General features: G+C 39.8%; 1 protein-coding gene across 1 annotated transcript in view; it reads right to left on the bottom strand.

Moving 5' to 3' along the window:
* The window catches only part of LOC122401762 (probable G-protein coupled receptor 158), a 167,594-nt gene extending 148,065 nt beyond the window's left edge, over positions 1–19,529 (bottom strand). The window contains exon 1 of the mRNA XM_043404110.1: positions 18,013–19,529. Coding sequence (XP_043260045.1) covers positions 18,013–19,408 — 1,396 coding nt within the window. The 5' untranslated portion in view covers positions 19,409–19,529. The remainder of the gene's footprint in view (positions 1–18,012) is intronic.
* Between the last annotated feature and the right edge of the window lie 7,215 nt (positions 19,530–26,744).

Genomic DNA, 26,744 nt, shown 5'->3' with positions numbered 1-26,744 from the left:
GCGATATTACCCTCAGCATCCCTCGTGAGTCGTTTGCCCGAGACCAAGATTTACTCAGACACTGCGAAAAATCGTACATTCCAGAAATAACTCTTCCCTCAACCCCTACGACACGCCCCTCTCATTCAGATAGATTCCCTGCATGCTTTAGAATTACCGATTTCCCCGAGATACCGCCATTGCGTGTCCACGTTAAATGCAGTTGGATCGTATTGCAAGATTCACTATTCCCCCCCGAGCACTTTCTGCCATCCCGAGCCCCTCGAACCCTGACGTTTCGCCATCTTCGCGGTATTTTCTACGTCCGTTCGCTGATTGGCCACCATTACTGGCTGCTATATTTGCAGAGGGAACATAAATTATTACTCCGGCCGTGCCGTTCAGGGGTTTCCACCCCTCGTCATGACCACCGACAAAAGCTGGCGTACTTGGCTGAACGACTTCGACCAGTTCCACTCACGTAAAGCTTCTTCCACGGGGTTACGAGGGAGCAGAGAAAAGGTCATTCCTCGATACTACTCGATCGAGGCTAATAATCAAGCGGTGCGCCAGAGGGACGCAGGGTTCTTTTCGTTTCGAAATTGCAGAAAGCAAGAAACACCGACGGATGATGCTAATCTCTCGATACGCTTCTATTTATTCGTTTATTACGTACTGTTTTATTTAACAAATGGTTTCATGTACAGCCAAACTCGATTTTAACGATAATGGGAATCTATTAATTTTACGATAAAACGTCCGATAAAATGGAAATGGGAAATTGGAAGGAATAAATTATGAGCTGCATGTTTGAAAGGAGTGTAGGATTCTAAGGAGCGTGCATCGACTCGAGTAGGGTTGGAACAATAGGTAGACACATGAGAATCCGCCATTACCCATCCCACTTACTACCAATCACACATCTCTGCGCCAACCTATAATACATCAGAGTTTCGTCCCTCCTTTTTCCAAACGTTCGCATTCTATTGAAATTCCCTCCCTTTTAACCCTTAATGCTAACCTATAATAGTACGGTATTAAATAAGCCTACTTCGCTTGACATTTTGATTCGTGCGTATTCGAGTTACGAACAAAAAATTCATACGAAATTAATGCAGCATATTACGTTTTAATCATTCGTGCGATCAATAATTCATTCTTAACACGTTTTGTCTTCTCCAGTAATTGTCGTAATTTTTTTATTAGCGCGCACTCCACACTTTTCTAATTAAGTATTGTAGAAATAGAATGGAAAAGGGTAAAATAATGATCAGTTTATTCGCTTTTAAATACAATGTTTATCGCAGCTCGGTCACCAAGGCACTGTTTTTCTTTTTTCCATGCACAATTCATCTTTTTTACATTCACATTCCTCCATCCTGCTCTTTACACTCGTGTTCTCTTTCTCTCATTCACTCTCTCCTTCTTACTCGCATAAATTCCTCTTGCTTCATTCACACCTGTCTCGAAAGGCCATGACCGTTTCCCAAATCTCGCTCATGTCATGGCTTCCGAACACCGCGATATCGATCCGTTTCGATCGTTCCCTTCCCACAGTATGAAAGTATATTACTTCGTACTGAAAATGTATGCTATAAGTAACTATTAAAAAGATGAATAACCCTCTTCCTCGGTATATAATTTTGTACGTAATATATCAGCGCATATTTGAAAACTTTATACTTCCAGCAAGTATTTTGTATTCAAAATTGTGGCTTTCTTGGCTTCGTATATGGTAGATTTAAGACATATTGGAGACAAGTTCTTCGATTATGCAGACGTAATTATGCAATATAAATTATGTACAAGATGCGGAACAATTCATGCAACATCTATCCATTAATTCTTAATTCATCTACCTATCAATTTGAAGACATGCATTGTCGACTTCGAGGAATTGATAAACTATTCGATCGAAACACACAGAATGGATCGACTGAATGGGCACAACTAGAACCAAGCAAATTTTATTCATGAATAAGTGATGTGAATTTAAAATATCCGTTAGTGAATTCTAATTTACGAAACGTAAACGGAAGTTTATTTAAGAATGAATTCAAAATGTCTACTTCTTCTTCATGAATAAAATATGCCTAACTCTAAATAAGTAAAAACTAACTTCGCTGCTTATGGATTCATGAAAGAATTATTCGGAACAGACTTAAATAATTCGAAAGAGTCAACATACAGATAGGAAAATAAATTTCCTTGCGTAATTTTTGTAAACTTCAAAGACTAAAATAATCCTGCTTTTCGAGAACCGATAGAACCTGCTCGAAGGAAACAATTTTAAAACGATTCATAAAATTTAATCGAGCTTGGGTTAATTAAACCTCTCGATACCCAATATTCAAAACATTCTATACAACCAAAAGTTCGAATCGACTAAATAGAAATTGCAACAACGCAGCCGGGGATCGTAATTATACGCGCAAAGTTTTCTCCATAGGAATCGAAACTACGTTTGAAATTTTCGCTCGGAACTTTGCACCCCAGCAGCTTGAACTCTGGCAAAGATAATTTAAGAGATTATTCGGGGCGATTAAATTTAGAGGCGATCGATGTTATCAATATTAAAATTAAGAAAGGAAAGTTCATCCAATCCTACGTACTTTGCGATATTTCTATAATGAAATGAAACGTTCTCCTGCAACGACTATGAAATTTCTTTTTATATCGTGCCATCTAAAAGCTCGTTTGAACTCGTTTTTCTTGTAAACGAACCTAGTTACAAGAATCCGATACTTTGAAACTCAATTTCGGCTGATCTTAATTAAGTGTAGAGCAGTGTATCGGAATACTCTCGACGTTCGATTACTCGATCAAATATATTTACGGGAGGAAATTCATTTTATCCACAGTAAACGTTACCAATGCACGAATCGAAATTACAATTTGCTAATAACAGTTCCATGGCATAATTGTACCAAAGTTTAATTAAAAACGTTTCAGACTTAATTCGAACGCGTTCCAACGTACTTATACATTTACAATTATCGTATCAGTTTATGAAACTTGTTACGTTGATCGGTAAGTAATACCCCCGATCTGCATAAATAATTGTCTTAATTATTTTCCATGTTTGCTAAACTCGGCAATATATCGAGAATATTAACACATTCCCAACCGACGAGGTAGCCGCGTGCAATTTACGAAATTCCATAGCTGATTATCGAGTTTCAACGTTAAAATAAAAAAAAAAATGAAGAAAATTTCGCGATAATATGTTTGCAATCATTTCTCAATCGTGCAATCGAGTACGACTAGAACATCGACGCAAGTAGAAATGACGAGAAATGGTCCTACTCGGCAGAAAATTAATCTCTAAATTATCATTTAAATATACTAATGGAAACAGTTTATAAATTTCTTGCTCAGTTTCCGGAAATATGGAGTACACAAAATAAAAAGAATACATTCATAACGATCCTGTTGCCACGAATCACATTCCACTCGAATTTTCATATCTGCAATCTTTTCCCCCTAAAATATTCATTCGCATAAATTTCTACGGTCTGGTAATAATGCATATTTAAAACGTTGAATTTTTACCAGAATTTTCTCAGTTATGATTCGAGTGGCCAGCTCGACATTGTAATTAAAAGTCAATTCGAATGGCCCGTTCGAGTTCAACTAGTTTCAACAAAGTCCCGATCAAATTTCCACGCGTGAAATCTGACAGTCCGGATTTGATTACAAAGGAAGTGACAGTAGTTTAACTAAAGTATCGAGAATCTCTATACCCTTACGTCGACAACTACTACTGAACTATCGTCGAAGCTCTGACGTTAATGTATCGCGTGATAATTACGATCGAAATAATTACAAACTTATAAGGACCGTTTCGATCTTCCAGAGATAAAAATATTTCCGAGGTATCCGCTTGAAAACTACTTACGATTAGATAATTTCCACGACCGCGATCCTGCGTTACAAAAATTAACCACTGAACAATCCCTACGTGGATTCTCGTCGACGAATCAACAATTTCTGAGATTACAGGGGCTGCAAGGCGAAGCATACTCTATTGACAAAGGTAAAGCTTTATGTTTGCATCGTGCAAACTCTTAATCGCTTCTCTTTTACCAGAGCGCGGACTGTGTTCCCAGCACTGCTGACGCGATGCGAAATTTTGAAACTGAAAATGGAAAATTGAGAGGGAATAATGAAAGCGTCTTAAAACCCAGAAATATTTCGAATTAACGAACGATCGGTATTTGAAAGGTTAATGGTTTCTGATTTTTGTTGGTGATATTAAAAAAGTACGGTTGGGTATGACATCGGAAACACAAAAGGCGGATTCTATTTTGTACGAGAACCCTCAAACTTTCAAAGGCAAGCACGGAGAGTGTCGTGGAACTCTCCTCATAAAGTGGACGACGGGAACATTGAACGTCACCGGTAGAACGACGCGTAAGCTCTTTCCTTGGGGCCACAAAGAATACCGGGCAGCGTCGTTAAAAACTCACATCCCCGACAAAGTAACGCGGCGCAATCATTTTTCTTGGATTTTATACGCGTTTGAAACGGCGTCTTATTACGAGGGTGTTCTCTCGTCTGAAAGGCTAGCCGTAGGAAACGCTATAAAGAGCAAGATGTTCGAGCACCAACTGGTCCTTCCGGTGACACGTAATTGGGGCGTGCAAAAGTCCTGGAACAGAAAGTTACCGTTGCTCGAATTGCGATACAGAAATTAACTTTCGCAGGGATTCATCCACCGCGATCCCTTCTACTCGGTGTCTCGAGCTTAACGAAACCTGGCTCAGCGGAAAAGAAAAGGAAAACACAATAAGATACCGTAAGGAAAATTAATAATCACGTAAATGAGGCAAATATTTACTTCGAAACAAGCCCAAATACCGCGTGAATCGACTCAACATATTGTAGTTTTCCATTCATCTGCGCAGGAAACTCGAAAGCTCGTGTTCTATTAATCGCAGATGACCTCAGGATAAAGTGTCCTATATATTTCCATCAGACCACATCACCGATTCCAATCAATTCCAAGCCAAGAGCCCAACAAAACCTCGTCTGGGAGCCATAAGAGACTTTACAGCCGCATAATTATTTCATGTTTCAGGAAACAGTAACGTGCTATAGTCGGGTGTCGTAGACTAAGAGCGCACGAACATAAACTACGCTGTCCCGTTCTGCACTCGCCAGCAGTGTAATATAACATTCATATTGGATTCTAAAATCCTCCAGTCCGACGCTTCTAAACGAGTCTACGAAGTTACATCGATACACAAAGTGTCTAACTCATTCTCATGATTTTCCATATTTATATGATATTTTCTAAGTCGAATTAAACGAACATCGTGTTTAATAGCAATTGCAAGATGAAGGTACCAGAGAACATTTACCCTATCAGGTTCGTCTTTTCAGGTTATCGGATCAGCATCTATCCGAATACGCGAAATGTCAGGATTATTAATACACTGATATTCAGAATTTTCTCTATTTTAGGTGGAGACGCGAAACTGGCCGGGACAATGACGTTGGCAGTCGACGAGCTGCATCTTCAGGTTATAAATGTGTGGCTTTACCGAAATAAACATCGTAGAATTAACTGATTTCTTTGCCGACGCGACGTTTCTGCGCTTCTGAGGAACAATGACGGCTAAAAGAGGCCCCTCGAGAATCCTATCAATCCATCACTCCACCCCGACCTCAACCGATCGAGTTTACAAAAGGTATTCCACTTGTAACGCAAGAGTAATCCGCAAAGGTACACTTCTGCATTAATAAATCCACAGTACTCGATTCAATCGAGGCACATATTTCTATTCAACAACAACTGCAATATCAAACAGATGAAAGGACCGTTTTGTTTCGGTACAAGGACACAGCAAGAAAAAGGTTTTGAAATACCAAAACCATTTTTCGCCTCTTTAAATAATGTAAATTTCTATTTATTTGGAATGGCATGATATAAGCGCGACTTCACTGGTGGATCAAAGAAACATTATACATCGAAAGGAATCCCTTTTGCACGAAAGGAACATCCTTTGGCTGCAATTATATAAAATGTTAAAAGAAACACTTCTATCAGTTTAACATTGAAAGAAAAAATGCGTGATAAATTTCCAGATAACGTTTGCCGTAGTTGTAGACTTTTCCAAGGTTGAATAAAATTGACCCAGATTTGGCAATTACTTTTGATAGCAGTTAATTTAAGGGACCAACGAGCATACGCCTCCTTTCCCAGACTAATTTATTTCCTGGTCATTTGTAAGCCGAGTGCAAAGAGAGAAAAGTCGCTCTGTCGGCGACTCGAAGCCAGTCATTCATTCGATTACCCCGCGCATGTGGCACAACGTTAAACTGACTGGTGAACGACAGAATGTCCGAGGCGTAAAATATGTTTAACCTCGTTTTCCACTGCCGAGGTTCCTGCAGCAATGCTCCCCCGGCCGATTATCCGCCACCTTCCTGGACAAAATCGAATGGAGCTCGTAGGAACAAGGCATCGAAATCCGACAAGAATGTTGGATGGCTGATTCGAAAGGTCAGTGTAGTCTGGCACAAAAATAAGTACAGCCTTGCAGCAGATCGATGCTACGGTATTGACCAATCGTTGGATCGATTGTTCGCGTTCGCCTACGGCTCGTCCGGAACGTTAAAACCGACGCTATCGTATCGCGGATTGAAATAAACAGAAACACCGGCAACCAGTCAATTGTCTGTTAAAATATCCTGATCAACTGCCCGCATATTATACGAGCTTTAAACGGTACTAACTACTACTGCAAAGAGAGGAAAATAATTACAAATCTACGTAGTCGGTGTTAAAATCTCTCGAATGGTTATAAGAATCGATATAAAAAATAGACGTCCAGGAAGCATTAATAATTATAATTAGACTAGAATTAATGAAATGGGAGCTTTGTAAAGAGTTGTCTCGATTCGTATCGTACTTTAAGTATTTCTTATGTTTTTGCATATTAAGTACATTCTGTAATTTTTATTTTTAAATGCATAAACATCCGTAGTCTAATTATAATAGACAATGATACCAAAGTTACAATACAAAAATGTATAATGTGTTGTACGATACAAAAGTTTGAGAATACTTTTATGTTTGAAATTTTCGGCTAGAAATTACACCCTGCGTCAACTACTCCACCTAACAACGTACTATATGGATCAGTGTTAATCTTAAAGCCACTTTCAGACTTCGTTGGAAGATTAAGTTCATCAACGTTAGGTTCCATTCATTGAATTGGCTAATGCCGGCATCAAGGTAGAGCAGAGCTAAATTATCATCCTCCTTTCTGACGCGCTGCATTGGCCTTCTGCCAGTTCTGGGACGTGCTGTGAAATCTTGTTGTTTCAAAGAGCATCTTCGTCGTTCTTCGACGCCGCAATTATTTATTTAAATTAAACTATTCGGCTCGCGTACAATTGAAAGCAATTCCAACAAATTACCAAACACGATTCTATTAGAAGGAACCGTCAGATGATCGTGGTTGCTTTGTTCAACTGGAAAGTTCAGAATTCTTCGCCCCTACAGATTTATTATACATATGGATTGATGGTTGAAAGTTTCGACCAATAAACGCACGTAATACGGAACACATTCACTGTTACCTATCTCGTTCGCTCTCGATTCATCCTGTTCATTTTCCTCGTCGGATGATACACGCGATGGTAGAGACCTTGACTCGAGATAAGAATCGCTGCTTGCCCTGCTTTCAAGTGAAACGGCGATCTCCATTTTGTCACTCGAAAGCGGGGAATTACCTGGCACCGTGGCTTAGAAGAATACGAACAAACTAGCGTTCTTTGAAATTTGACAAAAATGTCTGATCTAAAACGGCTCTCGAAAAGACGAGGGGCGAGATAAAGAAGATAATTTAAAATTATACGCCACATTGCGCGCTTAAAAATAAGAAGATATATGAAAGATAATATATGTATACAATAGTCGACAAAGTCCAATAAGTGATATTAATGGCAAAAGTTGGTAGAAAAAGTTGTTTCGCGATAAGTACCCTTTTACAACCTACGCGAATGTCTCCATTTTATCGTTTACCACTTCCTGTGGCGAAGAGGTGGGTGTTAGAAAAAATTCCAAGTAGCCTTTAAAACTTTAAAGAGGGAAATTCCTCTATCAACGCGAAACAATTTTTCATTGTTAAACTTTCACGAAACTCCGGTGTAATTTCTTCTTCCTTTTTTTTTTTTTAAAGATCTCTTCGTTGGAAATTTTTAAAGAGTCATACCGCTGGATCCTTTGAAACCGATCCGAATCGATACCCGACTATTGTAAGCCCACAGAAGTTTTCGAATTCTCGACCGCTCAATCGAAATCCGACAAATCGAACGATCGGGCGTATCGAGTTTCAATGTTATCGCGATACTCTCGTGCTCTAGAGGAGATAAAGCGAACGTTTCGCTATAAATAGGCGGCTGACATTTAACGGGTCACGTTTTCTTGTACCGACAAGAGAAGCCCAGCAACCTTCAAAGTAAATATCCACTTTCTTCAACTCGTTAACGTGCCAAGGAAATCAATTTCGATAATTATTCGGTCTAAGTATAGTGGCACATGCAAACGTCAGCCGATTCGATACCCGATAAGGCCGTTGTTCCTTCAAAGTAAATATCCACTTTCTTCGACTCGTTAACGTGCCAAGGAAATCAATTTCGATAATTATTAGCTCTACTTATAGTGGCACATGCAAACGTCAGCTGATTCGATACCCGATATGTGCGTTGCTCCTCGCGAAGTGGAAACGTTGTTAAAGCAGAGAATTCAATTATTCAATGGATCGTTACAAATGAACGCGAAACGTTGCTAATATGGTTGAATACCATTCGCGAATCACCGTGCAGACGCACTTAACGAGGCGAAATTTACACGACGCGCAAACTTCCTGACAATTAATACGAAAGTTTAACGCTGGAACTTCGGCAGCTCGTTAACAATTATTTCTATAAATGTCTCTTGCTCTTCTCGTTTCGTTTCGCGATTATTACAAGCGAACGGGAGGAGGAAAATAACTGAATACGAGAAAAGACAATCGGTGAAACGGAGACGGCGAAACGGAAGTTAAGATTAAAAGTTGCGTCCCCGAGCTTCGATTCGAAGCACAATAATCCATTTACAGCTTCCATAACAATACAAGTTCTTGGGAAACTGCCTCCATGGTACTACGCGCAAACACCGTCTCTAGCGACAAGATTCAATTTTTAATCTTAAGCGCAGAATACTTTAACATTCTGTCCCTTTATCGAACGAGCGCCTCCGTCCACTCTCCTGTGTGAAATATTCATAATTCGTAGTCACTTTTAAGTTTTCATAGATTATTTTTAAACGAAACGATTCTCAACGTTAGACTGAGACAAAAGTGTGGAATAACATTTTGACGTCAGAACCATAGTTTTCGAGAAAACCGACTTTGAAGATAGTTGCGCGCGCACGCTACGGCTGACCTACGTGGCCACGCCCAATTCGGCACGTATACGCGCAACAAATCTACGAGGCTACTTTTCTAGAGAAAGAAGCCTCGTACGGGGAAAAAGCGTTCCTCAAAATCGACTTATTTTTACACGAGAAATCAACTTCTGCTTGAATTTCCACTCTAGCTGTACCCAACCGCGGCATTTCGTCTCTTTAAAGTCCACTGCACGCTGCATCTCTGCAGTGCGGCGATAACAGAAAAGCAGACGTGCGCTGCACATTTGTTTACGGCAACATTGCAGCATCGTACGTCCATTTTCCGCCGCAATTCCCCGCGAGGAGAACGTGCGGTCGTTGCAAACGTAATTGCGGTCGCGTAGTACTTTCGAACATACACTGGCCAGTGTAGACGCCCACTTTTATGCCACAAAATATCTAATTTTCCAATTTTGAACAGTTAGATATTAAATTGTTTATAGAGAAAATGTAAAAGTAACCTCGATTTCAACCATCGTCGAAGAATACCAGAACAAAATAAAGAAAACGAACGCTTCCATCCCGAAACGTCATTCCCGCAAACTTTTTTCACCTAACGATCTGAAATATGAAACATCGTGTCTTCGAACTGCCAGAACGAAAGGAACGCTGAAAATAGAACCGCGGAGACAGCGTACTTTTCACGCGTGCAAGCTTCGCGAGCGTATCCCGTGGAGAACGGTTGACTATTAAAGGGACGCTGATGGCGTCCCGGTGAAAAGTTTTGCGACGAGAAGCGGTTTAAACGGGCGACACTTAAAGTAAGTAATGCATACCCGTCCCCTACAGGTCCCCGGAGGTTGAGATCTCTGCGGAGACAAGTAACGTTCGCGCGACACGTGATAAATCGTTGTTGATTTACTCGCGATTGCACGGACATCGATCCCGGGGAGCGGAAGTTGGCCGAGCGTCGTCCCTTCCGGAACTCATACTCCGCGAAAGGTCGACGAAAGCGCTGCATCGAGTTCTAAGATTCCCGTCGTATCGCGTAAAGTGCCTTATTTGGAGGCTTATGACGAATGCCTCGTGAACCAAGGTGTTTCGCAATTGGTATAACCAACTCGTAACGAGTTGTTTCAGAGAATAGTTCTTATTGGTTTGCCCTAGATATTTCAATCCGACAACGAGCAGCAGAAATACTTGTACAGCTGGCTCATTGTGTGGCAGCTAACACGGCCAACCCTTTTCAACCAGGCAACGAAAAAATGCGTGCGAACTGTGCTAATTGCATTTCCAGTTGCGGGTTTAATTACCCTCGTTATCGTCAGCCCGCAGCGTTGATACTCGCTATCGCGTGTCATCGTGATTTCCAAGTACCTATCAATTCCAGTGGTATCGTCCAAAAGCATGACGACCTCGTAAAACCTCGAAAACGTCACGATGCGCGCATACTGTGTAAGAACATACCGAACGTATGTAATGGATCCGCAGAAGTCTCGACGAAGAAGACGTCGCAACGACGAGGAGAACTCGACTGTTGATACACGGCACGCTTCGCGATTCTTTGGGAATTCAATTAGAGCCGAATCAAGGGTCGGATTTAAATGTCGCGGAACGTGTGCTGGATTCATTCGTACCGGGAGCGAAAAAGAAACGAGAACGAAGAATAGGGATGACCTATTTGGATTCCTGCGAGCGGACCGGAACAAGACCTCTGAATGAATTTTTTTCGAAACTTAAGATTGTAATCAGGCGCACGGGTCTAAGTTTCGTAAGTTCCACGGCAATTTGCGATGATTTGAAATTTTTATTCCGCCGGTTACGCTTCTTTGGCGATCTTCCTTTTCTCGGCGTAGCCGTAATTCCACAGAGATCTATTATCCAGATGAAGTTACGTCCATGAATATTGATGGCCGACGGTTAAACTTCTCTGGCAGCCTTTATTTTCTTTTGATAACTGTTACTCCATAGAGACTTAATGGAGATTGGGTCCGGCGATAGCAGTAATCCTTGATGAGTCGAATCTTTCAATAAATTTATACGGACAAACTTTATTGGCACAAAGTATAACCAGCCAATGTGCTCCAATTTTAAAAGAATGGAAAGCACACTTTTCTGCAAGTCTTTCATTTATCTGTCGTTAATTTCTCGTTTCCTTTAGCAGCAAATATTTACACATCCCTCTATCGCCATCCTCGAATTATTTAACCTTCTGTTGCGCTGTTGACTTTCATTTTTTCAAACGGTAATCAACCACCTCCTTGAGTGGTTTTTCCGTATTATTCCTATTTCATTGCACTCCATGTTTGCCCAGGGTTCATAATGCTCCTACACACATCAGCATACATCTTCAATTCATTACCAGGTTGTTTACGATACCAGGCGACGCCCGCAATCACAATAATGGCGCCGTGGTTCAACCAGCAAGAGGCGGAGACGCTAGCTGCCTTTTCTCGAGTCACAAACAACACAGCTAATCGTGTTTCCTGTTCGTTCTTCCCGCATACAATCGGGATTTCCGGGATATTTTGCGTCCTGTTCCTCTCAACAATTCAGTGCACTATCCTCCTGCGTGGTCACGTATGCGAGGAACCGGGCACAGTAAACGAAAACGTTTGGCCCGTTTGGTAAATAGACGGCCTTCTGTTCGATTATGGGGCACGACCGAAGTCTTCTGTTTCCTGTATTCTGCATCCTGTTCCCCCTTTCTGATGGTTCGTTTCTGGATTCGAGGAAAACGTGAAAACGTCGAGAACGTTTCCTTTCGAACCACGGTTTTCCGATATGTTGTTGTCGGTAACGTTGCCAATTCCACCGAGGATCTCCGCGGAAGCCTTTTAGGGCTTATTCCACTACTTCCGGTCCCTGATTAGGGCTACGATATCTGGACGATTAAAAAATCCTAAATTATTGTGTCCTTTTTCCGAAAATAAGTCCATAGATGTAGACAAAATGTTTCATTAGTCAAAATGGTGTCAATGTTTCTACTTACTGTGTACTTCGGATATATGGAAATCGATATTTTGACGTTTGAAAAATTTACGACTTCGTTATAGCGCGAAGGCTACTGGTAGTGTCAGTTCGCGAGAAAATTGCTAACGAGTGTTTACATTCTACTATAGTCGATAGTCTATCTAAACAGTCGAAACTAGAACGATAACAACATCCCTGTATTCGTGACAAAATGGAAGGATCGACAACGCAGTCTACCGATGTTTAATTAATCCCAATAACTCCCGGTATAAAATAATAATTTCTTTTTCCACATTGGAATAACGGTATCGTCTCTGCCAGTGTTTATATTCCCTCAGTATCAGCGACTGACGGCTAGTAGCTGTATAAATAATAAAAACCGATTGGCTACCGGGAGAAATATTGCTACTAAAAACTAAAATTTAAATATTTTTTATTAAATTCGAGCTATATCATACCGCCGACGAACGAGTGAGATCTTCTCGATGGAGATTAGCACAAACGTGACCTTTTTGACGTAATTTTTAATATATCTTTCGCCCCAATTCCGAACGTACGATGAAAAAAACGAGTTCTAATATTTAAAATACTTCGTCAGAATTTGCCTCGATTACGAAACTTCGACGTATCGAATCCCAAAGGACTGATTGTTCGGAGAACTAGTAAATATCAAAAGGCGACGAACAACCCCAGATAACGTTGCCTTCAAAAATAGTAACATCATAAAGGATATGGCCACGAGGTCGCGAAAGACAAGGGAGCTTTCTGGTTAAAGGACTGCGAGGAACAACACGACACTTATTTCAAAACCTTGGCTTGGTAAAAGCGTTTCTGACATAAATTCTCTATTAAGGCCTCGGCTAGTCTGCCGGGCTTTATGACACAGACCGAAAACGGCTATTTTATAAAATACCTTCGCCGTTCTTTGCCGTAGTGGCAAAATGTTCTTGTGTATACATTTATGGAAAGGAGTTAAGAAACTTTAGATTAACCAGAGTTATAGTAAACAGTGATGCTGGAAAATTTACTAGCGCGTTCTTCGGTCAAAATGAACGTCCCTTAATTTACTAAGTAGATTTACGTCCTCTTCAGCGCGAGTAAAAAATGTCCCCGCAGAAAGGAACAAAATTAAACCAACAGTGTCGAGCACATCGCAATACTCTCCAAAGCAACACTTTAATATAATCATTTAAACTGGATAATATTTCTATAAATATTTGCAACATTTATAAAAAAATGACTTTCAGCAATGAATAAAATTCGTTCTATGGGCATGCGTTGCTATTCAACGTATTTTGCAATTTCGTGGGCAACCGTTTGCATGAATATTTGCATTTCCCGAGCGAAAATATTTGAGAGACAATATTTGCAACTTTCTGAGAACGGTTCGATTTTTCGTTTCTTGAAGATGAGGGCAAGAAACGTTTGTATAATATCGAACAGCGAGGATTTCCATTTTGTTCGCAACAACCTTTCGCTTTTTATTCCATGGTGTTACGGGAATCAGCGAGGTTTCTACGTAGAAACGGAGAGCAATTTAGTTGCATGCGTCCGTTGCATTCGCGAGTCCAATATGTTAAGTGCACCACGAAATTTTGCAACAACCGCGCGACAGAAACGGAAAATACTTTTCTAAGGAATGTCTGCCCCGTATACATTCGATTTTCCACTGAATTATATAGCAACTACTTTGTAGTGGACCGTACCACAAATCGAATGAATGGAAAACCATTTTTATTTCAAACACATCGCATCGAAATAATCAATGATGCATTCTGGATCAACATACCTTTAAAAAGCGAACGTTTACCAAATAATTCTTGAATTTAAAATTCCTCGAACTTTTCCAGCCAACAATAATCGTTCAATGTTTTATTTAAAGAATCTTCTACTCGAAAAATTCAAGGTAATTAAATTTTTTCTTTGCATTCTTTCGGTATTAGAAACCTATTTCTAAATATGGCGAATTCACTGCGAGCTTATTTTCTTATTCGCATTGGACAAATTGCGTGACAGAACGAAACTAATCGATGAATTTAGCGAACTTATTACGGTTGCTCTTGCGAACGAAACAGTCGCGTGTTGCGATGGTCTAACTTTAACATCGTTTTCCTCGAAACAACTTTTCTCGAGATAGCGTTAATAAAAACTTTAATGAACTGAATTTAGCACGCATCGTGATTTGCAACGCAACCGAAAAGGCATCCTGACCCAAAAATAAATTAAAAACGTACGTGAAAATTGCTTGTACGAGACTTTGTTCCTGAGATAATCGATTTTAAAAATATGCGGGGCACGCACGAACCCGATTGACAAACTTCGAATGACGACTTACGAGTTTAACTTTCTTCCCTCCAATTATAGCATTGAATTTAATTTTGCTTATAAATTGCTGCCCTGATACGTACACCAGAATATAAATCGGTAATGGGACCCACTGAATTAAAATTTATTTAATTTGACACGCGCCCCACGAATTTTTTAGAAACTATACCGTTTCTTCTACCAAAAACATATACTAAATCGGAATATACAAGTGGTATTCATAAACGTAAAAATAAAACAAAAATAAACTGGTCGAAATATTTCTTTAGGAACGAAACTGACCGTGTTTTTGAAATGCATATTAACAAATTACAGAGTTTAGAAACGTTTTTGTCGATAGTGCTTCAACGAAAAAATTGCAAAAGATTCGCCTTTTATTTAACGTTCTTCAATAGAAAGCGCTGTTCATTTGGAGAAGACTCGCGCAATGGCAGCACTCGTTTGTCAAAGGATCGAAGAGAGCAATTTCACGCAGTAGTCTCGTGTATCAAGGGAAGCATTCGAAATAACACGGTAGTTTCAATCCGGGAGTTGTATCCGCACGCCTATTCGACGGGGCGTTGAAACAAGGGCGCGAAACTTGTTACAAACACGCCGTGGCGCAGTCATTACATCGTCTAGCATCGCCGCGAATTAACGCTTAAATGTTTAATTACATCTTCCGGCGATACGCTAATTCTACATATATCTTTGACGAATTACGATTAACGACTAGTTTTACGTGCCACTGGCTAAACGATCACTGGCTTTGACAAAAGCTTTTGACGAAATTAACCTTCCTATTTTATGGGAGATTTCTTCATTTAATATTAATATATTTTTAAGTAAAAACATTTTATACGAAAATTGAAATTTATACGAACTGCCAAAAAATTAAATATGATATATCGTAAAGCAGCATACATTTTGTAAAAGGTATTTTCATTCTCCGTTGGTCGATCAACAGAACTCAGTAATACAATAATAAAAATAAAAGTATCGACACCGAAATAGATGTCGAAATGTATATGGGAACGATGAAAGTGAAAAAGGGCTGCAGTCCTTCTTAGAGATGGAATTTTTTTGCAAAAGCGACGAAAGAGAATCTCCGACCACGAGCGAAATTATCTCACCCGCCAAAGGCGGAAATCATTCTCGAACACTCGTCGCTGTCCAGCGAAATGATTCTGCTCGGAGTATTTTTTTTTTCGTACCTTTCGTTCGATCATTCAATTCCGACACACAATGAGGCGCTCTATACGGGAAGCGGAAGTAATCTGAAGACCGGCCTTCCATTAAAATCTGGGTCGAGTCTTTACTCGGGGGGAAACCGACGTTTCCAATATCCGTAATAGGTGAGAGTTTCCTAGCCGCAAAATTAAGTTGCAAAAACCGAGAAAAGCTGCTCGTAATTCTCCATCTGCCTTCGTTTCGTAGCGACAGTGATTATAATGCAACGTCCTATGTCTAATGGCGAATGATTTTAATGAGTATTCCTGACTACCGACAAGCCTGGTAGACCTACCGGCGATAGACAATGTTCGAGAATGATGGATGGAAAGCTTTTATTCCAGTCCATTGGAATTGTAATAGCGAACATTTCATAGAAACGTGTTTGAATTTTTATTATTTCAAACATTATACGTGGACATTTTTACTGTTATTATGAACGATGTATCTACGGACGTTCGAACCTCGACATCGAGGGAATTAAAATTGAATTTAAAAGTTTAGTAGAAAAAACGAGGAGGGATTCGTTATTTTTTGGCAGGAACGGGTGTCTGTTTTAAATAGGGGAACTGTGTAAGAAATAGGGTCGAGTTTCCTGCACAGGATATTGGAAATTACGACACGTTCCATTTTCGAGTGCGAGAAGTGGCCGAAAGAAGGACGATCGTCCACTGTTTCACCACATTTTTCCGCGATATATATGTCTTCTTTTCCCAGTGTTCGCTTGCAGCCGCAGTTTTTAAGATTATAAACTTTATCGGGGCACTCTGAAATAATCTGTTTCCGCGTATCGAAAAATTTCCTATAATTAAAGGAAAAGAAAAAAAATAATATTTGCGTGGAACGTGAAATTCGCACAGTTCGATGTTGTTTATGTACCACGGTGAAACGTTTGTTCGGAAATAGACGGTTTAAAACGTCTGCCGTGTAAATTCTAGCTATTTAAGGTCGGAACGAGAGTCGAGAGCTTTTGCAATTTTTCACGCGTTTCACATAATTCAGCGGAACATTTAAAAGTTCGTCTAAAGTGCTTTTATTGTTCCGCCTTGCTCTTAATGAAGTTCTTTTTATCCTCTTACTCTTTGTACCGATCCCTTTCATCGGACGATAATATCGAAGGAACGGGAGAAATAAATTTGACGGTAAACTATTATTTATTACGAGTCGACAGAATTTCTATACGCTACGAGACCGACGTTGATAAATAAAGCTGGTTAAAGCTGCGAATTTTCTGTTACGAATATTAATTTACTTTATTATTAATATAACGCGTGGGCATTCGTTGTCGTAGCGATAAATAACTACAGTGGAGAGTACAAGGAATAATTAACGGGCAACATACAGGTTCAAAACGTACAACGTGAATTATTCAAATTTATCGAAGCTATTTATGGTAATTTACCTATTATGGTAAATTACGTATGGTCCTTGGATATTTACAATTGCGTTGCAATTGTAATTAGCATATGAAACGGAAACTCTTTGCTTTGGTATCTGTTTACCTCGTAAAATTATTGGAAAACAATGAATGGAAAATAAAAATAATTGTGATTGAACATTTGAATATTGTGATCTAAGTAATTAATTAGTGGAGTGGTATTAAATTTCACGGGTGATTCCATTCTTTAAAATTTGATAAGACCGATCGAAGTGCCACGCGTATAATCGAGAGTATCAACTTCCAGCCAATTAAGAGATCTATGCTCGAGTTATCGCCGAATAAGTTCGTGAATTACTCGCGCAAACTTCTCGTATATCTTTCGTATCTGTTTCGAGAGGCTGTTTCAGATGATTAATCCTTTCGTTCTCAAATTATTCAAAAAGCACAGGAAAGAATACTCATCTGCATTTTCGTGTTATAAAAATAATTTGATATTTCCAGAACGTTCAAGGACCTTTTCGTGGAACTAAACAAATTCATTTCATAACAGACCTATCAGTCAACTCTCGATAACGAGTAAGGTATTTACGATCGTTTAATTGCTTCCAAAAATGAATCGATTCGTCGAATCGCAAAATACGAAAGCTTCAGTTGTTTTTAGTAACGGCATCCAAGTTACCTAATCTCTTTGAAAAGTGCCTAAACAAGCTAGCTGAAAAATCGCAACCTTAATCCTAGCCCCGAGTACTCGAAAGCCACTCACCTCGACTGAATTGATCGTTGTTTGCAATCACTTTCTCGGCGTTCTTCCTCGCGATATAAAACCACTCGCTGCTGTTGCTGAGATACTTGTACTCGATCGCCAGATCCTTCACGAGGACACCATCTTGGTCTTGCAGCCGATGAGCGAACGGACAATAAAGCCAGCGATCCCTGTATTGCAACTTATCGTAGCAATTCCCGGCAGCGAAAATGTCCTCGTCGAACTCCACCATCGACAGGATACTCGCGTGCAGAAGATACTCCGATGACAGCATCACCTCCGGCGCGTACTTCCAGAGTCTGGTCAACATGTTAGCTCTGTTCACCGCCAGGTTAGCTTCCAATCGGAACTTGTCCTGAGCGTACTGGTCGACGACACCCTCGCCTAGGCTAAGATCGGTGCCAGCGGTACAGTTCTCGCCCACCAGGTGTTGATTCTCGATTATGTGGAGGAACCGCGTGACGATGTCCACGTGGACAGGCTCTTTGTGCCCCTTGGACCGGTCCACGACCGTCTTCCCATAATCCTCGTAATCCTCTTGCTCCGAAACGTTTCTACCAACGTCGTTGTCATTGTACGCGTACTCCTCCAGAATGGCGATCTCCGCGTCGTCCAGGTCGTTCTCGTTGTCGATCGGTGCTCCGTGGACCATGTGCCCATAAATGTCCGTCGAGTTCGCCGTCGTCCTGTTCCTGAACGCGTGAGTCCTATTCCTGCCGATCACTTTCCTCAATTTATGAAGGGAGTCGTTTTTGTGGCGAACCGGAGGCGTATTCCGACCCTTTGCCTCTTTCCTCCGATCCGAGCCAGCCACGGTCAGCCTAATGAACAGCTTGTCGAGATCCACGGTGGATCGTTCGTCGATAGCGCCGGTGGATCTGGGATCCTGCCCGGAAGACACGTCCGTGCCCAGACTCTTTCCCTTAAGCCTTCCCGATATCGGGACGTCCTCGCTTTGGGACACGTTGTCGATCGACTGAGCCCGACTGCTCGCTCCGTTGTACGCTGAATCCGGATCGTCAAACTTTGCTTGTCGCGCAAAATGGTTTCTCGATCGACTGTGCCTGATCTGCGTGGTCGGTTTCTCGATGCTGGTCTCCAATCTGTCTCTGCGCGTCAACTGATTCCCGACGTCCAGATCGAGCTCGTCGGACTGACGATCGTCCAGGTCTCTGGGCAGCTCCGTGGCCTCGTGCATCACCAGTTTCCGATCGATGAACGAGGGCCGATGATTCTGCTGATGACGCAGCGATTCCTTCGGCCTCTCGATCTGCGCCTCTTGATCGTCGAAGCCGGCCGCCGCCGTCGCGGGCCTCTGCGCGCACGTGAGCAGAACGAGGACGTACCAGCGACAACGGACACTCATCTTAGCTCTGTTTTCACGGCCATCAACCATGACAAGATCACGATGATCCCCGTTCGCTCAGGTCATAACGACGACGACGATACCGGGCCGAGCGTCGACAGAGAATTTATCATCTTTATTTTTCTTTCCGTTCACTCCGATTCCGCGCGATCGCGGCACCACTCCGCGTTCGTGTCACATTTTTCCGCGACGTTCGCGACGGTTCTTACGCGGCTACGCGGCGACGGCACCGCTCTACGTTCCGTTACGCTGTCGAGAAAAACACCCCGCAACGCCTGGTGCACGTCGCGACAGGTAAAATAGGATGCGGAGGACCACCGAGTCGCGTTCGAAACGTTCATGTCCGCGGTTCCTCGTACTCGAAATACCTCTATATTCTTCGTCGCGATCGACGAACGTGCTACCTACAGAATCTGTTCGATCGAAGAAAGCTAAACCCGATCTATCTTCGAAGCGATCGTTTCGATTTGATATCGTCGAAGGTCCGGACTCGTCCGATCCTCAGGTCGGATCTTTCGATTCCGAGCGAAATTCATTCATCGTGCCGCGGTTCATCGTTTTCGGCGGTTGTCAGAGGACCACCACGGTGTTTGGGGTAGCGTGTATGGGACGACTTCTCGAACGAGAGCGCCGTGGTCGACACGCGCTCGCACGCGGCGCCAGACTGAGGGTTGAAACTCGCAACCCCTGTGTCGTACGGCGGGAATCGAAACGCAACGCGCATGCCCAACCCGGGACGATTTTATTAGAATCAACCGGATCCTTGTTTTCTTCGGTCGTATCGACAGGTCATGCGTAACGCGAATTGAATATCCGAGCGACCAGCTTATCGTTAATGAGAGACACCATCTGATTTTTCAACGTGCAGTTGAAAGAAGACATCGATTCGAGAACAGCGTGTAACGTGGGAACGAAATTAAACAGGCGCAACGAATCTGCTCGATGCCAGCGGCGAACATATATTTGCAAACATTATTGAAGTTTGTGCTTACACCTTAAAACATTAATAATGAATTTGGACAAAAATGGAACGTCGAATAATTGGTACAACTTTTAAAAGTCACCATTTCTCATACCAACTTTTCTCTAGAATGAAGACAAATGTCGTGGGGTGAAAATTTGGCACAGCCAAAGAAATTCAGATTTACAACTTGAAGAAAGAAGACTTTCAGAAAAGGTACCGACAAAAGCAGAATCGGTGGGACTGTTGCATCGCCCGCCTGAAGGAACTGTCGTGAGAAGAATGGTGACCACTAATCTAGCATTGGTTTGTTACTTTTTATAGAGCTAGCTCGAAGATTTTTTGATACCCACATTAGGTGTGATCTTGTCCGTGAATCAATTAATATAATACTAAAACTAAATAACGAATTGCTAAATCTACAGAGCCACTAGATATCTGAAAAATAAAATATCGTGAACGAATCTTTTAAAACAACCTCGACGAATTTTAGAATCATCGCTTTTATTGACTTTCCGATCGAGCGCATTATGCATTGGACCGTTAACATGGAATTTTTCATAGTTTTCGTCCTATTGGTTTATTTATTTTCACGTTGTTAGTTTTCCCGATAAAACCGACTCCGAACGCAACTTTAATCGAGGGCGGACGTATTTTTTAAATTTAGAAGCGATTTATTTCATTATTATTATTATCATTCTGGTTTTTTTTCCAAATCGTATAACCGTTAAATATTTTCCTATAGGACTTTTTAATAAGTAAAATTTCTGCTAACGAACCACGAACGGTTGACTAGTTAAGAGACAATATTACAGTTGTCATCCATGAAGAGAAGTCCTAGTTATGTAATAACGTAATAAAAAATTAAGTAAAATGAGAAAGATATTCTATTTCGCATTTAATATAATGAAATAGACTCGTTTACTTTGTGTTTTACGTAAATTTAAAGACGTGCCACTCAAATTTGATAATCCTATATAATATAAAGTAATTGTGCCCGTGTATCAGTGATATATGCCACCGCTCGAAAGTATTTAATTAATAAGGATGGAAGAGTATGCAAGATAATTATTTTTCGCAAATAAAAAACCCTGGTTACGGTGGTACGCAACGTTTAAATTCAAAGCTGATGCATCCATTACTGAAAAAGGTATGAACTTTTCTACCGCTGTCCTCTTTGTTTACCTCAATTATTTACATTCCGTACTTTTACGTTTTCTTAAAACTATGCTTTGAACCGACGAGGCTTTGCACTAAAAAGGTATTTTTAATTTACGAAATAACCACAGTCGAAGCTTATATTACTACTGTCTACACCCACAAGTAATAAGAACTGGTATCGTTAATGACTATTTAATTAGAACCAGACCTGCATTATTACACTTCTCCCTATTTACTATTTTATTCGATTTTCTTTCCCCATGCTTGTCTGTTTTGTCATAATTGTTCGTGTCTGTTTAAAAAAGCAGCCTCCGGCTTCAACTTTGTTTTTATGCAAATTACTCGGTTTTCTTCATAATGTATACAGGGTGTTCGGCCGCCTCTAGCAAAAATTTTAATGAGCGATAGTAGAGGCCAAAATAAGACGAAAATCAAGAATACTAATTTGTTGATGGAAGCTTCGTTAAAAAGTTATTAACAATTAAATTCAAAAATTTCAAATCGTTCTGGAAAAATTATTTTTGGTTGCGGGGATCAACTACAATCATTTTTGGTGAGTACACATACCTCCGAAATCCTATCTACTTTCGAGAAAAAAAATCGAGTAGGTGCTGAAATTTTTCGGCGAAAAAAAATTTTTCAAATCGTTCTAAAAAAATTATTTTCGGTTGCGGGGATCAATTACAATCATTTTTTATCATTACACATACCTCCGAAATCGTACGCACGTTCGAGAAAAAAATTCCTTACTGAAAATCCAATTAGGTGCCTAAATTTTTCAACGGAGAAAAAAAATTGCAAATCGTTGTGGAAAAATTATTTTCGGTTGCGGGGGTCAATTACAATCAGTTTTTGTCATTAGACATACCCACGAAATCCTGCCCACTTTCGAGAAAAAAAATAGAGAAGGTGTGAAATTATTCGAGAAAATTAAAAAATTGCAAATCGTTGTGGAAAAATTATTTTCGGTTGTAGGGTTCAATTACAGACATTTTTGGTGAATAGACATACCCCCGAAATCTTGCGCATTTTCGAGAAAAAAATTCAGTGAGGGCGGCACTTTAAACGTTAATAACTTTTTAACGAAGCTTCCATCAACAAATTAGTATTCTTGATTTTCGTCTTATTTTGGCCTCTACTATCGCTCATTAAAATTTTTGCTAGAGGTGGCCGAACACCCTGTATGTGCTCGTCTAATAATAACGATTATGTAAGTACGTCCTCGACTTAACACCATTAAGGGGCCATTCTACCTTGTAGGCATGAAAAATACGTGTTTCTTTGTGATTTTTTTTTGCGGGTTATTAAAGAGCGATTAATTCCGGATTTTGTAGATACATTTATTATATATTTAGCTATATTTACGAATTTTTGCAACGCATAATATCTATTGATTACGCTGTTTTTGTTGATCATCAAACAACAGTTTTTACGAACGGCACCCGACTGCGTACGTGATATCTTGCGAACAAGTTATTCGAAATCCTAAAACCATCGATATTCTTAATATAGATGAGTGTGGTTATAGCATGAACTAGGATCTTTTCAAAAAAACAAAAAATGGCAAAATGGCAGCTATTTTACGAAAAAATACTGAATATTTTCATATATTTGGTTGCTTTTTTGTTAATAAAAGAAAAAGTATTGCATATATCGCAATTATCCTAGTTCATGCTATAGGGAGACCAGTTCTGAAGATACTGTATAAATTTGATGTTGATATCTTGAATAGTTTTTCAGTTATCACGCACGCAGTGCCGAAAAATGTAGTTTCGAGAAAAACAGCTTTAAAGTTTTACGTCCAGTTATTATACCTGCGTGTGGTACATATCAGCAGGCTATAACTTCGTTAGTTTTCCGAATTTCAATTTAATATTTGGTAGACATATTTTCGAGACTACATACTAAAGGAAAATACAAAAAAAAATATCGATTTTTTTAATCCCACAAGGTAGAAAGGCCCCTTAAAGAATAAGAATTAAGTGAATCGACGATCGTCGTAAGAGACTAACGATTGATTTCATTCGAAAATAAAATTAATACGACATTCGTTATTGTATAGAACAACAATGAAATTAATGTTCAATCAAATGATCAAACATCGTTCGCGCTTCACAATTAATTCAATCGTCACGAATGATTAACAATTTATTCATTTTTCATCATTCATTGTCATCGATTAAATTTTGCCCAATATTGCCTGGCTTACAGTCGAATGAATAACAGCAGCTTCGATTGAAAATGCAATTTCCATATTTCTATGAATATTTTCATTTAAAATGAATGCGATGAAAAATAAATCGTATAAATCACAAAAGTTTTTAAATAGAATGGAGTTTATAGATCCTACAGATTAATACTTGGGATATTGGAGATTGGAAACTGATTCGTAAACATTGCACGCCACACTTAATTTTATGACACGCATCGTTTCAAGTTTTTGTACTTTTCGATATCCCTTTTTTTATACGTAAGAGGCTCAAACATTATTTTACCTTCCTCGGTGCCGCGTATCAAAAGGCGATATTCTTAGACAAAATTAAAAACGAAGCGAGGAACAATTGACGGGAAAAGCAAGTAAACTTCAGTACTTGCACAACGAATAATATTAGCCCGTGGTGAAAGGCCAAATCGGAATACGCTTCCTTTGAAATTTCATGTAGATGAAAGGAAACTTTTATGTTCGCCTGCCTTTCGCGCACAGAAAATGAAAGAGGAGAAGTTTAACGAGGAAATTAATGGAAAATAGAAGTAACTTAACAATGGACGTCCCGAATTCCTCCAAGGTACGGAATTGAAGCTCGAGTAAAATACAGTTTACGCTGAAAAGTTTCAAGTTTCATGAGTTCGTCTTTCAGAAGTCGTGCACCGCGACAACATCGGCAAAGAAATATCTGCTGTTACGTAGCAATAGTAAATTGGCAACTTTCTGGAGTCTCGTGGATGCACGAAGTACCGGGAAAAACAACATTTAATCGTGAAATGGCGACAATTCACTTCCATCGTTCATTTTATGAATTAGATACGCGTCAAGGCTGATTGAAATAACGAGCTGACTTTATAATAATTATTAATAACATGTATTTATGGAGATGGTTTCTCACTAGATCGAATTAATTTGTTTGACGGTCTACGAAGATGTTTTTTAATACTTTTTTCTAGATATCCATGAGCTCTACTTCATAAATAAATTTCAACGAAATACATTCACTATTGTAGGAGTTATGGTCGTTTAAAAATTGCGTTTTCTAATCCCTTCCATAGTCAACTCACATGTATTTACCCACAGCCACAGCTGTTTGCCCATCAATACTAATTTAGTGAATAGTTTCTCAACTGACCGCCATCCATGAGAAGAGGATGCTAATATCACAGACGAGGTATACGAATAGCCCTTTCGCCTTATAGACTTTCGTGGCCCAATCTGACTGCCATACCGACCTGAAAATTCGGAGATGGTTTTAGCGTCCTCTTCACATGAATGGCGGTCAGTTGAGAAACTATTCACTGAATTAGTATTGATAGGCAAACAGCTGTAGTGTCGCGTAAATACATGTGAGTTGACTATGGAAGAGATTAAAATTCATTTCTGAATCTGTTGGTAACGTTGCGAATGACACGAAAATGGTAATGGGATTTCGAGACCCTATAAAAATAGGCCGCAAAAATACATTGGATGAAGGATCTTCTATACATCATCTGTGACAATACTCTAGAATCTTTGATGAATCAATGAGAATCAAAACTAACCTAGTGAAGAAGCTCTATATTTATGATAACCTATGCGAGGCGGATCGCAGCCAATTTGCTAATATTATTTAGTTTTTAATTAATAATTGCATTACCCAGCTAAATGTGATACGATTATTAATTAAACGCTAAATAATATTACCCAGGTCTCACCACGTGGAGGTTGCTGCGAATGGAGACCCACCCTCACCGATTCCCAATCACCCTCCATTAATAAAGATCTTTTGTGATCAGCGATCGTTGGTCGAAGAAGCAATAAACGAAAGTCCAACCAACGAAGGAAACAATCAACGAAAGAATTTTTTGAGAAAGAATTTGCCTCTAAATTCTCATCAACAAAACAGAGAAATAGACCAAAATATTGCCTGCCTGATATAATAATTAATATAGAGAACCAAACTCCTGCCTAACTATAAATCAAAATTCATTTACATCTTACTTATCTGATCATCTAACAAAGTACATAGAAAATGTATTCTTCCTTGTTGATACTTCGACGAAGATTTCCTGAAACATACTGTTACATTCTACCTAACTATAAATCTAAATTATTAAAACATAAACTAAACAGTCTGAAACAAAATACATGAAATACATTATTTTCTCTTCTATCTTCTATTTATCCCACAATGATTTCCTGAAACACAAGCAAAGCAATATCAAACAAAATTGTAACAATTCTTAATTGTTACTTCTATAAACCTAAAACTTCCATAGGAATATGCTCTGTAACAGAAACTTGTTTAATAGATTAGTAAGAGAATCTGTACAACACTAAATCTGTAAAACTACAAATACTACAACTACAGGCAAGTGCAGTGAGATAGTAAAAATAGTACATAATATACGAGGTTACTTTGACTCTAAAATGTATTCGTCGCGAAATATCTTCTTGCACGTCAATCTAATGATATATTTTAATAAGTAAAGAAAGACAATGGGTATCTTCGATATCGAAGATACCCAAAGTCGTCAACTCAATTATGAAAGTGAATTTAATTATCGAAGAATGTAAAGAACAATCGGAAGCTACTAATTTGACACTCATTCTAAAATTAATATAATTATAAGTATTATAAAAGATATTAAAATCATGACTCTACTTTCGATTGATATTACGATATTTGTCATATTAAAAATTGCGGCGTGTAAAAACATCGCACGCTTAAATAAAACGCGACGCGACACGTGCTCATAGCGTGCAGTGAGTGTGGGTATCAAATTGATCCCCCCCGGCCTTGATTATCAGAAAAGCAAGTCACGCCCCTGACCCATGTCTATCGGGCTTCTCTACGTACAACCGCCGTGTCCTGGAGGACACACGATCACAACAGGACCCGCTTAGTACTCGAGAACGGATATGAGTCAAGAACTCTCGCCGGAGGTCATTCTCTTTTCCGTATAAAGAGGAGAATATATGCGCTCGGTGAGGCCCCACTTAAGCTGAACCAAGCTGCACCGGGGTTGAAGCGGTTAGAGCTATCACACCTACTA

Source organism: Colletes gigas, unplaced genomic scaffold, assembly GCF_013123115.1.
Source record: "Colletes gigas isolate AHSC1104 unplaced genomic scaffold, ASM1312311v1 Colletes_gigas_Sc00027, whole genome shotgun sequence".
NCBI lineage: Eukaryota > Metazoa > Arthropoda > Insecta > Hymenoptera > Colletidae > Colletes > Colletes gigas.
Note: the sequence above shows the minus strand (reverse complement) of the source record. Positions and strands in the feature narration are given on the sequence as shown.